This window comes from Osmerus mordax, chromosome 28, assembly GCF_038355195.1.
Source record: "Osmerus mordax isolate fOsmMor3 chromosome 28, fOsmMor3.pri, whole genome shotgun sequence".
In the NCBI taxonomy this organism is placed as follows: Eukaryota; Metazoa; Chordata; class Actinopteri; order Osmeriformes; family Osmeridae; genus Osmerus; species Osmerus mordax.
Genome location: NC_090077.1, coordinates 1,063,571 through 1,079,790, shown reverse-complemented (window position 1 = coordinate 1,079,790; position 16,220 = coordinate 1,063,571). Strand labels below are relative to the sequence as shown.

General features: G+C 49.5%; 2 protein-coding genes across 2 annotated transcripts in view; both read left to right on the top strand.

Annotated features, from left to right (window-relative positions):
• The window catches only part of LOC136937809 (netrin-G2-like), a 20,461-nt gene extending 8,873 nt beyond the window's left edge, over positions 1-11,588 (top strand). Inside the window, exons 3-7 of the mRNA XM_067230927.1 lie at positions 91-263; positions 1,360-1,383; positions 9,113-9,280; positions 9,667-9,801; positions 10,688-11,588. Coding sequence (XP_067087028.1) covers positions 91-263; positions 1,360-1,383; positions 9,113-9,280; positions 9,667-9,801; positions 10,688-10,917 — 730 coding nt within the window. The 3' untranslated portion in view covers positions 10,918-11,588. The remainder of the gene's footprint in view (positions 1-90; positions 264-1,359; positions 1,384-9,112; positions 9,281-9,666; positions 9,802-10,687) is intronic.
• A 457-nt stretch (positions 11,589-12,045) lies between these two features.
• LOC136938019 (endonuclease G, mitochondrial-like) lies at positions 12,046-13,693 on the top strand. Its single transcript, XM_067231224.1, has 3 exons — positions 12,046-12,667; positions 12,758-12,867; positions 13,032-13,693. The coding sequence occupies exons 1-3, from the start codon at positions 12,140-12,142 to the stop codon at positions 13,315-13,317; spliced, it is 924 nt and encodes a 307-aa protein (XP_067087325.1). The 5' UTR covers positions 12,046-12,139; the 3' UTR covers positions 13,318-13,693.
• The last annotated feature ends 2,527 nt before the right edge of the window (positions 13,694-16,220 follow it).

Below are 16,220 nucleotides of genomic sequence, written 5' to 3'. Positions count from 1 at the left end.
TCTCCCCCTCCCCCCCCCCTCCCCCTCCTCCCCCCTCCCCCCCCCCCCTCCCCCTCCCCCCCTCCCCCCTCCCCTCCCCCTCCCCTCCAGGTGTAGGTGTAACCTGCACGCGGGCCAGTGCTCTGTGAGGGGGGGCTCTCTCCAGTGTGACTGTGAGCACAACACCACAGGAGAGGACTGCTCCCGCTGCCAGAGGGGCTTCAAGGCCAAATCCTGGAAACCCGGATCCTACCTGCCCACGCCCAGCGGCACCCCCAACGCATGTACGTAGACACACACATGTACGTACACACACACACACACACACACACATGTACGTACACACACACACACACATGTACGTACAGCACACACACACACACATGTACGTAAACACACACACACAGACACATGTACGTACACACACACACACACACAGACTCACACACACACATGTACGTACACACACACACACACACACACACAGACTCACACACACACATGTACGTACACACATACACACACACAGACTCACACACACACATGTACGTACACACATACACACACACAGACTCACAAACACACATGTACGTACAGCACACACATGTACGTACAGCACACACGCGCACATTGACTCGCACACACGCACGCAGGCACTGACACATGCACACAGACACACACACACACACACACACAAGTATACAGACAAGACACACACACACAGTTACACCTAACCCATACCACCTCCAGCAGTGATGTGATCAGAGAGCAGGAGCACAGCTGTCTCCTCTCTGTCAGTCTGGCCTGTATGTTGACAGACAGAGCTGACCTATACTGACAGAGCTCTCCCTCCCTCCACCCTCCCTCGCTGCTAGTCTTCCCCATCACCGCCAGTCTCTCCCAACACCTTCCCCCACAGGAAGCACAGCACAGTCCCATTATAGACCAGGCAGATGTCGGTTCACGTGAGAAATCCTACACATGAGCTCCGATAACAGCCGAGGCAGGCAACCTGTCATCGTATCCGCTTCACCAGCCTCTATATGTCACACACAGAGGATGTGAAGGCCTTCAGATGTACATTAGAGAGGGGGGGGGGGGGAGGGGGGGAGAGGGAGGGGGGAGGGGGGGGGAGGGGAGGGGGGGGCAGTGACAATGACAGATGAGAAGCCTCTTGAATTCGTCTGTGATGTACGACGAAGAAAGATTCTGTGATTCCCAAAAATAAATGAGCAAACCATCTTTTGTTCTCTTGCTTACCCTCTCTCTCTCTCTCTCTCTCTCTCTCTCTCTCTCTCTCTCTTGCTCTCTCTCTCTCTCTCTCTCTCTCTCTCTCTCTCTCTCTCTCTCTCTTGCTCTCTCTCTCTTTCTCTCTCTCAGGTGAAACAGCTGGAACCCTAGGCAGTAAGTTAAAGAAAGATTCTATCCTCTTCTGTAATCTTCTGTAAACCATCCACCCTCCTCTCCTCTCATCTCCTCTTCTCTTCTCTCGATTGGCCTTTGTGTTATTGTACATTGTCTGCACCGCCACTTTAAGCTTTTACTTTCACGATTCAACATACTCTCCCACCCACCAGGTATTTTCCACAGTTATGTACAGTGTCTTTGGTCTTCATGGGTTCCCGGTGTGATTCACTCCCAGGTACGACATCAGCCTCACCTCTGCCAAGCACGCTCACACCTGCCTGGGCCACTGTGACCCCGCCACCCCCTACGTCACCCCCCGCGGAGCCTGTACCGCCAGGTGGGCTGATGGGACACGTAGTCTGACAGAAGATCATAGGAAGTGTAGTGCGTAGCGCGGGGGGTAGTCGTAGCTTGGTGTGATCGTGTACGCTGTTCACAAAGCGGTGTGGTGTGAACGTTGCGAGATAACGTACAGTATACATAGAACACGTTCGTCAGAGAACATATGGCATCTGTTATGTTTTCAACTGTCAGAGAAGTGGCTACGATAGTAGCAACAGGACCAGACTTTTGTCAGTTCTGTGTGAATTGTGAAGATTTTATTTTAATTTTGACTTCTTCCTAGGATTGGTTTGTGTGTATGTGTGTGCGTGCATGTGTGCAACCAGCGTGTATGTGACCAGCGTGTGTGCGATGAACCTGAGTGTGTGTGTGACCAGAGTGCGTGTGTGTGACCGCTGTGTGTGTGTGAGTGGCATCTCCTGAGTCCACATGACCTCTGATCTCAGAGAGAGGGAACTCAGCGGAGTAGAACCACCTCTGGCCCCGCCTCCAGAACCTCTAGAACCTTCTTAGACTGTCTCTGTCCCCCAGGACCCCCCTCCCCTCTCCCACACCACCCCACAGGGGTATCTCTCTTCTCCAGATGACCTCTAAGTCCCCCCCAACAACCCCCACTTACACACACATCCCAAGGACAGGGCATGTGGTGGTCTCTTCTATTTCAGGGTCTCTCTCTGTCTCTGTCTCTGTCTCTCTCTCTCTCTCTGTCTGTCTCTCTCTCTCTCTCTCTCTCTCTCTCTCTCTCTCTCTCTGTCTGTCTGTCTGTCTCTCTCTCTCTGTCTCTCTCTCTCTCTCTCTCTTATACCTCAGAGAGTCTTCACAGTGGTAAGAGGACTGGTCTTTACATTAGTTTCTCTCTCTCTCTCTGACTGTAAGACATGGTCTTCACGTCAGACCCTGAACAGAGAAACGTGGCTTCAACATTGTTTCACCGTCAGAGTGGAATGTCAGGCGAATGTCACGACGGAACCTCCGCACTCAGAGAACACCCCACCTTTCCTTTAAATTCCACACCTGCTGGGATGTTAACTTGACGTAAGGAAAGGCCATCATGGAGATGTCAGACTGATCACACGTGGGATACAGTTACTCCTGTTAGGACAAGGAATCCCTCCCTCCCTAACTCCCTCGCTCATGTCGGGGCCGTAGGTAATCTATGGCCTGGCCTGACATAGTATAGGCAGATGGTCTGCATAGGTCCTGGCAGGGTGTGTTCATCCAGCATGGGCCATGCACAGCTCTGTATGTACGGTCTGTTTGAAAAGATCAAGGTCAAGTTCCTTAAAGCAAACTGATAGATATGCTCATCCTCCGTGGAACAGGCACATAGACTTCACGCACAAACCGGTATGGCAAGCAATATGTGTGTGTGTCAAAGCAGTATGCATGTGTGTGTGTGTGTGTGTGTAGATGTGCATGCTCATGGCTGGTGTGTGCGAAGCGGTGTATTTCTAATGAAGTTTTGGACAGTTGTGTGTGTGTGTGTGGCTGATAATGAGGTGTGTGTTATGTAGAGCCTGAGCAGGGTCCCTCTGGCCAGGCACTAATTACCAACCCCAGAAGAGAAGCTGCCTTAATAAACCATCAGCATGCTACACAGCAGGAGTCTCACACTGCTCAGAGACACACAGAGAGACCACTACACACACACACAGGACCACACACACACAGGACCACACACACACACACAGGACCACACACACACACACAGGACCACACACACACACACAGGACCACACACACACAACCACACACAAAGGACCACACACACACACATGACCACACACACACACACACACATGACCACATACATACACACACAACCACACACACATGACCATACACACATGACCACACACAACCACACACACATGACCATACACACATGACCACACACACACTCACACAAACACTCACACACACGCTTACACACACACACACACACACATGCCCACCTACACACACGCATACAGTAGGACACACACGTCCAGTGTTGTGTTGTGGGGGCTCAGAGAGAGGCAGTTGCACCAGCAGAGCGTGGCGATGCATCTTATGACTGTCATTAAAACCTCTAACTGGCAGGAAGGAATCCTGATTGGTCGAGGGCAAGGTTAAAATATCTGTTGTGTTTGTGAGCGTGCGTGCGTTTGTACGGGCGTGTCTGTGTGTGCCTCTTTGCGTTTGTACGTGTGTGTGATCAAATCCCCCTGCCTGTATGAAAAAACCCCGCTTACAACGAAGCACCTGCCAGTCAGCCAATGACTGCATCCCGTACTCGCTAGCCAATCCCTGTAGACCCAGATGTTCCGAGTGACATCACATCGTTCTAACTCTTAACCCTCCAGACGCCCTCCAGACGGCGGGGGACCCTGTGGTCAGCTCCCTGACCCCCCCCTCTCCCTCCGGGCTGCCTGGAAGCTCTGACCCCCTTGGGGGCTCTGAAGTTCCAGCTGGGTCACCTGACATAGCAGCAGCCAATCAGGTGCCAGGAGAAGATCCAGGTGGGAGACCAGTACTAGCTTAGATCTGTAGTGGTTCTGGACCAGCTGAAAGGCTCGTAGGCGATGGGCATACTAGCTTCATGAGCATTCTAGCGGCCATGTTCAAATAGCACAGAAAGTTAGTGGCCAGCGCAGTAAATATTGTGTCAATGCTCCTTTAAGTGCCGGCTGTGGCAACAGACCAAACCCCGCCTACCACGCCCACCATGGCAACGGATGCCGCTAGCCCCGCCCAGGCAGACAACCCCTCTGTCACCAGCGTGCCTGTCACGGCCATAAATGCCATGGCAACGCCTGAAGGTAAGCCCAGTCTCACAGTGTCCTGTTTATACGATATATCTCCTGGATCGTTCAGTATTAGAATAGTAAATATATGGGATCTATGATGTCATGGGCAAGGTGCCCCTGGGTGTGAAGAGAGAACAGCTATAGGTCAGCATGTGGACCAGTGTCTGATGAACAAAACTATGAAAGCAGATTTCTGAGTGTTCTCCAGTGTGAATAAAGAATGAGAAGCCCACACACACACTAACGCTGTTAGTGAGCTGTCTGTCTCTCCAGACTCAAACCCTTAACCCCACTCTGACTCCCCCGCCAAGCACACTTAAAGATAAGGGTGGATTCTGTCTCTGATGATGCACTGTGATGTAACATCCTGTCACAAGATACTGTCTGAGTCTGTAGACCAGACAGCCGAGAGGCTCGTCTTTGGACAGCATCTGCCAGAGGTTACCTAGGTGATGTAGGAACCTTAGGTTACCTAGGTGATGTAGTAACCTGAGGAATACAGGATGTAGATCTGGGCCAGAGCGGGCCGGACCGGGCCAGCCAGAGCGGGCCTGGCCTGATCTAGGGTCTAATACTACAGGCCTACACACACACACACACACATTAGATGGTTATAGAGAGAGAGAGAGAGAGAGAGGGGAGGGGGGGGGGAGGTCATACAGCTCGATGCTATTTATGAATCAACTGCTGCTAAATATTTCACCAGTGGAGCGAGGGGAGGTTAGGAAAAGGGACAGAGGGGGGAGGAGGTCCAGAGAGAGGGGTTGGGGAGCTTTAGAGAGAGATGAGGAGAGAGAATGGAGAGAGATAGAAAATGTATACACAAAGAATATTTTGTACAAAATACAGAAAGACAGAGAGAGAGAGGAGGGGTTAGAGAGACAGAGAGAGAGAGAGAGAGAGAGAGTGAGAGAGAGAGATGAGTGGAGTAGAGTGGAGAGAAAAAGGGCAGAGTCAGAGTGATGGAAAGCGAAGGATACATGACACCACAACAGGAAGGAAGAGGTTGTCATTGAGCAGGTTGTCATTGAGCAGATGAGGAAGAAAGCAGAAGAGAGGAGGAGGAAGGAAGCAAAACAGGCGAGGGGAAGTCAAACAAAACAGAGGATAACTGGAGGGAGCGGAAAGGGAGAAGGAAAGGAGAATGTGGAGTTCAGAGAGATCCTCTTGTTTTCAGCTGAAACTCAGGGAACTTTAGATGCTGCAACACAAGAGATTCACAGACTCCGACTGTCTAGACTGACTGGTGAGAGGCGTCTCTGGTGTGTTGGTAAACTTCTGGTTTCTCTGTAACCATCTTCCAGTTGCTCCCTTCTTCCCTGACGCTGCGGTCGACAACACTGACTCATTCATGGCCTCCTCTGATGACATCACCGCTACATCAGATGGAGTCACTGACACTACAGACCGCCCAGTGACAGCAACTGACACAACAACAGACAGTACTAGTACAACCACTGTATTGGCTAGTACTACTACCGACATCAGTTTATCAACTGACATCAGTACATCAACTGACATCAGTATTACGGCTGACACTGACACAAGCGGTACAACCACGGTTGCAGTCACCAGAGCAACTGACACCACAGCCCTCGTAACTGCTGTGAGAACTACAGACACAGCAGCTACAGTGACAGACACAAGCAGCTCATCATCCGACTTGTCTTCCACCACCACAGACACTTCTACAGACACAGACTCCACCACAGGGACTTCCACCACAGTCGGCAGCACAGACTCAGACTCTGTCTCTCTGCTTCCTGGCGTCTCTGCGGAGTCTCCTCCAGACACAGTGACTCCACCTGCTGACGTAAGAACACCAGCGTCTGACGGACTCACCGACGCCCCTGACATCGACACTTCATCTGATGCGTTTATTCCAGTAATTGACACAGCTGCTACAGTCCCTGGTGGAGAAGCCCCAACCCCAGATGGAGAAGCCCCGCCCCCAGATGAAGAAGCCGCACCCCCAGATGGAGAAGCCCCACCCCCAGATGGAGAAGCTCCTCCCCCAGACGGAGAAGCCCCACCTCCAGATGGAGAAGCCCCACCCCCAGATGGAGAAGCTCCTCCCCCAGATGGAGAAGCCCCACCTCCAGATGGAGAAGCCCCACCCCCAGATGGAGAAGCTCCTCCCCCAGATGGAGAAGCTCCTCCCCCAGACAGAGAAGCCCCACCACCTGATGGAGAAGCGCCACCCCCTGATGGAGAAGCCCCACCCCCTGATGGAGAAGCCCCACCCCCAGATGTGGAAGCCCCACCCCCAGATGTGGAAGCCCCACCCCCAGATAGAGAAGCTCCTCCCCCTCCAGAGAGTGTAACCTCCGCATCTGATGCAGGTGGAGCTTCCTCTCTAGATGACTCTGCGGACCCGGATGATGCAGTTCCAGACTCTCCAGGACCGGATGATGCCGTTCCAGACTCTCCAGGACCGGATGATGCCGTTCCAGATTCTCCAGGATCGGATGATGCCGTTCCTGATGCTTTAGCTCCAGTATCAGATCCTGTACCGGAGTCTGCTGCACCAGACGATGCTGTTGGTCCTGATGCTGTTTCCCCGGTAACAGATCCTGGCCCAGATGCTCCTCCAGCCTCAGATCCAGTTCCAGATCTAGTAGACACACCTCCTGATGCAGCTGCTGGACCCGAGGGTGGGTCAGACACAGTAGGTCCAGAATCTCTTGCCCCAGTAACAGATGCTGTTGCCCCAGTAACAGATGTTGTTGCCCCAGTAACGGACGCTGCGGAACCAGAACCAGGCAAGCCGGAGAAAGAGGGTGGAGAAAAGAAAGGAGAACAGACAAAAGAAGGGGAGGAAGGACAGAAAAAAGGAGAGAAAGTTGCAGAGGGAGAAGGTACCTTGTATTGCAAAGGCACATTGTAAATCACTACATCTCTAAAGAGGGAAATGGCATTTATGATGATGATAGTCTCTTTAGCACCTTGTTGTGTTCAACGCTGAGGACAATAAAAACCTGGTTTATTCAACACCTGTAAAGATGGTGTAAAGCGTTGGAAATGTTTTCCATTCTGCTCTCTTACACTCTCTCTGATGCACAGTTACTGAAGCCAAAGGGGACAGGAAAGTGAATGAAAAGGAAGAAAAGAAAGAGAAAAAAAAGAAAGATTTTGACAAGAAAGAATATGAGAAAAAAGGTATCTGGATTCCTAGCAGTTCTGTTCGTGTGCAGTGCTGTGTTATGTAGCTAGTGACTGCGTATCTGCTGTAGTTCATACACTGCCTGGATTACCCGTGACTCTAGCAGTGTGTGTGTGTAGGCCTGGATTACCTCTGACCCTAGTTGTGTGTGTGTGTTTGTGTGTGTGTAGGCCTGGATTACCTCTGACCCTAGTTGTGTGTGTGTGTTTGTGTGTGTGTAGGCCTGGATTACCTCTGACCCTAGCAGTGTGTATGTGTTTGTGTGTGTGTAGCCGTGTGAATGTGCTGTAGTCCATCGCCCTCTAGTCCCCCAGGACTTGAACGGGCCAGCTTCCTGGCAGTGATGTCACAACTGTGGTGCTTTATCCTTCAAGATGTTGTCAAGATGCTGATTCCTGGAGGGCCCAGGTTCAGTGAGCTGTCTAAGATTGCGTACATCAGCTTCCAAGGTAAGACGCCATCAGACGATGAGTCAGTAGAGGAAGGGAGGAACACTTGTCCAAGCTGTTTTTTGCTTCGAGAAACAAATTCTGTTTCGATTGATTTTAAAGATCCCTGAGAGGCGGAAATTGCTTATACGGACAAAACCTTCGTATGTAACTGTGGAAAAACTGCCTACCAGCATGTTCACACATCTCTTCCTTTATTCACTTGTGTTGTCTCTACATGTGTTTGGTTTCTGCTACACAAGGTACCCTTCTCACCAGATCACTCCACATCCCAACCTCCATCAGTAAAAAAAACACTGATCCCATTTTCTGTGTCCGTATTAAATGTCGTTGACAGTCTAGTATAAAAATAACATGTCCAATTAGCAGACACTTTAGTCCGTAGTGACATATGTAGGAGGATTCCACCTCTTGATCTGAAGGTTACTGAGGGTTACCCAGGCCATATGTCTCTGACTAATTGCTCCAGATCGACCATTGGAGAGAGCAGGTGTTCATGTGACACCAGTAAGATATTAACACCTTGACTGGAACCCAGATCATCCAGATAAACTGTCTTGTAAACCCCCTGGAACAGATTGACAAGCTTTAGGCCCTACAGTCAGTAAACAGGTGGGTAACATTGGCAGTATGAACAGGATATTAATACCGTTGGAACCAGCAACAAACTGTCAGTTAACAAGATGGTCACCGAATTGGCAATCGCTCCTTCATACAGTACCTGTCTCACCCCCCCATACAGTACCTATCTCAGTCCCCCATACAGTACCTGTCTCACCCCCCATACAGTACCTGTCTCACTCCTTCATACAGTACCTGTCTCTCTCCCTCCCCTCCTCCCATCTGCCCCCCACTCCTCTCTCTCCCTCCCCTCCTCCCGTCTGCCCCCCCCTCCTCTCTCTCTCCCCTCCTCCCGTCTGCCCCCCCCCTCTCTCCCTCCCCTCCTCCCGTCTGCCCCCCCCTCCTCTCTCTCCGTCCGTCAGACTGCGAGTGCTACGGACACTCCAACCGCTGCAGCTACATCGACTTCATAAACGTGGTGACGTGCGTGAGCTGCAAACACAACACCAGAGGACAGAACTGTCAGTCCTGTCGCCTCGGCTACTTCAGGAACATGTCGCTTGAGCTCGACGACGAGAACGTCTGCATCGGTCAGTCCACAACACACACACAGACACACACACACACAGACATATACACACACAGACATATACACACACAGACATATACACACACAGACACTACAGGCTTAATTATGAGCCATATATATATATATATATATATATAAAAAGGAAAGCGATTTCACATGTAAACACTATACAAACTTTCTAGTGATCATATATTAGACAAACAGTTCAGTCAACTTGTAGTTTCTAATCTAATCCTGATAGTAGGCCTACTGTCACAGAGAGGGACACACACTGACACCTACTGGTCGACCAACGACACTACACCAACTCTGCATCACCGAGACTGCCATTGAAACAGAGATATTTGTTTTCCCAGTGTAACAGTGTTGTTTGCTTGTGTCGCCCAGAATGTAACTGTAACCAGCAGGGGTCTCTCCATGCGCGCTGTAATGAGTCGGGCTTCTGCGAGTGCAAAGACGGCACCACAGGGCAGAAGTGTGACAGCTGTACGGACGGATACAGCTGGATGTTGGGCTGTGTGGGTGAGTTCAGAGGCATGGGGGTTGGAGGGAGTGTGGGTGAGTTCAGAGATAGGAGGGGAGGGAGGGGAGGCAAGGGGGAGAAAGAGAGGCGGAGACAAAGACTACATGAAGAAGGGTTGACCGGAAAAAGAGAGGCAGTGTTTTAGGAGATGAGAGAGAAATAGATGAGAGAATATGATGAGGAAGTGTTGCCGTGTGTGTGTTTAGGGGCGAAGTGGGAGGAAGTGAAACGAAAGGTGTTCTCTGAAAGCAGCTGTGGTGAATGAGGAGGGAGGGAGGGAAGGTAGGGTGAACTCCTGCAGTAGTAGGAGCAGACCGGCAAGGTTGTGTAATAACGTGGCAGACATTCAACATTACTGTTTAATCACTCACCGGTAGTTTCCAGGCGCTGATTAGAAGTGCTGGTACTCGGCTGCCTTTCCGGCCCAGAAAGTTACACTTTCTAAAACGATTCACCTCATATGTCCTCTTCCCCGCTCAAATCCTCTCCATCTCCTCTCCTCCTTCTCTCCATCTCCTCTCCTCCTTCTCATTCTCTCCATCTCCTCTCTTCCTTCTCAATCTCTCCATCTTCTGTTCTCCCCTCAATCTCTCCATCTCAACTCCTCCTGAATCTCTCCATCTCCTCTCCTCCTTCTTGATTTCTCCATTTCCTCTCTGCCTCTCCTCTCCTACTTCTTGATCTCTCCATCTCCTCTCTGCCTCTCCTCCTTCTCGATCTCTCCATCTCCTCTCTGCCTCTCCTCCTTCTCGATCTCTCCATCTCCTCTCTGCCTCTCCTCCTTCTCGATCTCTCCATCTCCTCTCTGCCTCTCCTCCTTCTCGATCTCTCCATCTCCTCTCTGCCTCTCCTCCTTCTCGATCTCTCCATCTCCTCTCCTTCCAGCCAATGTGTGCGACGACGACCTGTCGCCGTGCCAGAACGGGGGCACGTGCGTGGACAAGCGGAGGTGCGTGTGCTCCGAGGGCTACAAGGGGGTCCAGTGCCAAACGCTGAGCTGCGAGGGCATGAGGGGCTGCAGGAGGGCCAACACAGCGTCCTCTTCCTCTTCATCCCTGCCCCTCCTCATCCTCGCCAGCCTGCTCAGCTCCGCCACGCTCAGAGCGGCCGTCTAGAGTCCACGCACTGGCCAAACTCCCAGAGGTGGAGCTCACCTGGTCGTGGCTTTGAAGCCACCGATGACCTCTACATGACCCCTCTAGGCGACCTGGAACTGACAGTGCTGTTGCATTCTGGGGGATTGAGTTGCAAGGGCGTTGGAGATCCTCTCTGTGTGTGTTGGGCAGGTCGGCTTGACAACTTGGCTTCTGTCTCTGTCTCGGATTGGCTGGTCTGTCAGAAATTGACGAATCATAGCCTATGTCACATCCCTGAGGAGACTGGAGACGGACTTCGATTATGTGTGAAAAGTTGTTTTCTTGCTGTCAATCAAGTTTGTTTCTCGAATCACAGCTTAGTTAGTGGAAATTAGACATCAACTCCAGCAAAGTTCTTCTTCTGTTCTTTTGAAATGAAGTTGTTATCTGATTCCCCGCGGAGACCAAGGAGTGTGTTTCTTTTGTCTGTTGGGGAAATAAAATACTTTCTCAATTTACACAGGGTGAACAATTTCATTCAAGCCAAACTAAAATGTCATGTCAACATTGTAATGTAGGCCTATATAAAAATTGGTTGAATATTTTTGGTAGAAATTGTTATTTTGTTCTAAGTAAACATTATCAGTCTGATGGATGTGAAGCATAATCAGTGTTTTGCCATTTCAAACCCTCCACTGGATTGGTTATAAAAGAGCTGCTGTTGCCTTTCTTGGCTATGGAATAAAGAAAGAGATTAAATGGTTTCGTGGTCTGTCAGATATCTACACTGTCACAATACACCCTGGTGTAGTGGCTGTCTGACTTACACACTCACCGGCTAATTAGCTGATTTACTGACTGGCTGACTAGCTGAAGACTAGCTGAACGTTTGACAGGGCAGTTCAACGGTTAAACACATTTTCACTAACAACCGACAACGAAATCCCAAACCAGAGAGAACTCCGGCAACTTGGCTTGAACGACACCTTCGAGGTACGTGTGTATTTGTGAGATTACGACAGACATTGAGGAAATTAAAGCATGGATTTGAGGTGTGTTATACTTACAGTGTATCAACCAACGCTATACAGTCAGAGCCCCTTTAAATTTACAGTGATGTCGTCACATTCACGCGCCACACTGCTTCGGCTTGAGCATTTGACACCTGCTTTAAGTAACTGACGAGCTTCGTAAACACATTTTTGGTGACAGTTATTAATTCATTATTTATATTAAAGTAAGCCTAATTCTCTTTTATAGAATGTATCGTTTTATCTGTTCCAAGTGGTTTTTCTCCGGCGTGTCCTTGACAGTCGGTGTTGGTGTCGGTGCGTCTCTGAGAACGGCAGACACCGGAGAAAGCCATGGGCTTCTCAGTCGGGTGCCCGTTATTCCCATACCGAGCGTGGACGCAGCAACCGACATTGTACCGTACCAAGGGGGCGGCGGTCAGATGGGAGGCAACCGTTCAACGGCAGTTATGAAGTACGGGTTCCCGTCTCTGGCCAACATCAAGACCAGAGAGTCTTACGTTACGTCGTATGACCCGAGGAACCGGACAGCTGCTTGGGTGATTGAGCACCTCACTCCTCAGACACTCACAGGAACTTCTGACAGGAAGTTCTGCGACTTTAAAGAGGACGATTCGGTGCATATGTACCACCGATCAACTAACGCGGATTACAAAGGCAGCGGGTTTGACCGTGGTCACCTGGCCGCGGCAGGAAACCACAAATGGAACCAGAAGGCAATGGATGACACGTTCTATCTTAGCAACGTCTCGCCTCAGGTAAGCACTAACAGTCATGACGGCCTTGATATGGTACAAAGTCACTCCTTTAATGATGACAGCGTTTTTGGTGTGCTTGTTGTACGCCAGCACCCTCAAATGAACCAGAAAGGATGGAACAAACTGGAGCAGTACTCGCGCTCTCTCACCAAGCAGTACCTCAACGTGTTTGTGTGCACTGGACCCCTCTACCTGCCCAGGTAGGAGACTACAACCACACACACCTGACACAAGCACACAACAATAATAGGTCTGTAATAAACAGTGTTTAAAATTGTATTTGTGCACCACGTTTGAGTTGTGTGTTTACCTGTATGCTTGCGCTTGTATGTATGTGTGTGTGTGTGCACCCGTGCGCCCCAAGGCAAGAGGCGGACGGCAAGATGTACGTGCGCTACCAGGTGATTGGCCGTAACCACGTGTCGGTCCCCACCCACTTCTTCAAGGTGCTGATCCTGGAGAAGCCTCGAGGCGAGGTGGAGCTCCGCCCCTACGTGATGCCAAACGTTCCCGTGGACGAGAACGTCGCGCTGGAACGCTTCCTGGTCCCCATCGAGAGCATCGAGAGGGCTTCCGGCCTGCTGTTCGTCCCCAACATCATGAAGAGGACCAGCAGCATCCTGGCTGTCACTGCAGGCCCGGGGAAGTGACCCTGGGAGTTGTAGTCCAGTTGGCGTGACATAACCAGGAAACGTAGTTCTGTTTCCTGGTCAGAGGTCGGACTAGTGAGCCAATGCTGGGGAAGTGAGGAGAGGTTAGAGGGGGGTGTTCTGGAACAGCTTAGGGTACAGGAAGGTGTGTGGTTGGCTGTTGTGTGGAGGTCAGAGGTCACCTGGCCAGACAGAGACCTTGAAGACATTCAGGGACTAAATGCTGATAATGACAAAACACTGTGACTTCACTTGTCAAAAACACTGAACACAACAATCACTGTTATCATTGTTTACTGTGTTGCTGCCCATCCAGATGGGTACCACAATGTTGTCATGGATGTTGTCATGGAAATTATAAATACATTTAACGTGTGTTGTCGTGTCACTTTATCTGACCGTGGGTAACATTCCTCAGTACTTTCTCATGTCAGGGTATTCCTGTGGTCAGCATATTCGTCCAGGTGTATGTATGTATGTATGTATATGTGTGTGTGTGTGTATATGTGTGTGTGTGTGTTTCTGTATCCATCCGTGAGGAAGAGACTGAGGTGTCTTTGTCAGTTGAGCTGGAATGCAGCAGAGAATCACGAGGAAGAAGTTAGAGGTAATCAGTGGGGATGTTGTTCAGGATTTGTGTTTGTGGGAAGGAAAGCTGGCACTTCGGTAGAGGCGACAGCAGGGACGACAACACAAAAGCTTGGTAGAATCACACGTCGACTTATGTTTGGTTTTATCCGTTTAGTTTAACTGTATTGTTGAGGTGTTCCCACAGAACACACTAGACACGACTGTACGTCTTGGTCAAAGCTGCGTGGTGCACCATCTCAAAGTCACAGCGGAAAAACCTCCGGAGACATGGTATGTTTGGTCATACTCTTAATCTAGCTGGATTTAGCTTGATGATTTTCAGTGGAAGTTTATTTATTAGATTAAATGTATTTATGAGATTAGTTTGTAGCTAAGTAAAGACAGTATCCATACCACTGAACACATTAAAATTAAGACTAAAGATGTTAGTTTTTTTGGACTATCTTGACAGAACAACACAGTAATACAAATATAGAATAGAGAGGAACTATTCAGTTTCACATGACTTTTCTACTGTGTTCATCAGTCCCTCTGTTGTCTTACGACCTGCAGGTGATGGTAGATGCTCATGCAGAGAGTCTGGGCTCACGGTTCTGGTTATAGACAGCACAGAACAGGCCTGGACCTTCCAGAAAACTGAGGGAGATTTCTCACCTTTCCACCTGTTCAGATAAGTGACCAGACGAGACAAGAAACTAGAAAAGTAGAGAATTTTTCAATAGTTTTTCCTCCCACGGATTAACCCCTAGGGTTTTTGTTTACTCCTTGTGCCTCCCTACTATGACCCAGCATCAGGACATGGATTTTAGAGCTGATCTCCGACAGTTTTAGATATACTAAGGTTCTCCGGTGTGGTTTGCTCTTAGTCTGAAGGTGTGTGTGACGAAGATGGGGTGTGTGATGTGTACCCCTCTGGACGACCTGTGTAACATATCGCTACGGCGACGAAGGAGACGTCCGGTGGAGCTGAGTGAGTTTCCTCAGGCGGCGTACGAGGGTTACCAGCGTTACAGCAAGCTGGCCCACCTGACCCTCACCAGAAACCCCCTTCGGCGCCACAACTGGTACGGCGCCAGGTACTGACCTCAACTGGTCCAGCTGTACTGACCTCACCTGGTCCAGGTGCAATTGCTCTACGGCAACACGGGGGGGGGGGGGGTTATTCACAATCCACTAAAATCCCTTGTGTTTCCTTTAATATTTACTGTTTGAACTGTGAGAAGAAAAGATGGCAGCGTGTTGAAATAAAGCTTGCGTGTTTAAGTTATGTGTGTGTGCTTACAAAAGCGTTGTGCTGTTTCGGTGAGGGTTTCAAGGTAGCCGTTGCAAACGGAATGCATCTCTGGTTACCGCGGAGATGCTGGGATGTCCAGAATGTTCGTCTTCCTTCAGCTCTCAGAAATGCCTCAACAAACCCTTAACAGGCTCTTAAACATGAGGGCTGTTTATTAAAATAAAGCAAAAAAAAATAAAATGTAATCAATAAATATTGACCTGTTTCAATGTAATGTAAAACATATGTTCAATACAAGTTGACAGGTATCTTTAAACATTTTAAAACATAACATAACTTTATTACCATCACAGACCAGCTCCATATGTGACAGGGGGGAGGAGAAAGGAGGAGGAGGGGAGGAGGGGAGGGTTGGGGACTGAAGAGAACAGGTTAAGGAGTGATATACTGCTATAACACCAGTTTAGAACCATCAGAACAGTTGTCTTGTAATTTTTAACAACACAACACATACGGAACTGTACAAATACTACCCCCCTCCCCACAAAACAATCCATAAAAATACTGTAAATGTTTTATGTACATCTTTGTGGAGCCTCTATAAACTAATAAATGATGCACCAGATAATGGGAATTAAAATATTTCTTTACCATTCGGTTCAAACTAAGCCGACCTGAAGTCCAGGTGTAAATATGGTACATGCAAAATCCACTGTCTGCAGTAAGCTAACACGTAAAAGGTACGGTAAACATGTTATACAGGTAAGGTCAACATATACAGGTAAGATACAGGAAGGTTGTATGATTATGCGTTCTGAAACCAAACATAGAATACAGTTTAGTGTGCAGGTGATATACGGATGCTACTATGTTCGTTCGAGTCAAACAGAGAGTGAAGAAAGAGGAAGTTGTTGTCACCTACAGCAAGTCAGACGGCATCGCAGCTTCGTATTTCCTGTCAGAGCAGCCCCTTCTGTATAGTAGGGCAGGAAGTGACATCGGCAGCCCCTCTCGGAGGTCAAGGCTGTGGGGTGAATTCTGAGGTCAGGGTATGGGGCTGGAATCTCACAGAGTTTGG

Coding starts and splice junctions, on each gene's coding strand:
- LOC136938019 (XM_067231224.1), top strand. CDS start 12,140: ATGTATCGTTTTATCTGTTCCAAGTGGTTTTTCTCCGGCGTGTCCTTG. Junction 12,668..12,757: donor TTAGCAACGTCTCGCCTCAG/GTAAGCACTAAC, acceptor GTTGTACGCCAG/CACCCTCAAATGAACCAGAA. Junction 12,868..13,031: donor GGACCCCTCTACCTGCCCAG/GTAGGAGACTAC, acceptor GTGCGCCCCAAG/GCAAGAGGCGGACGGCAAGA.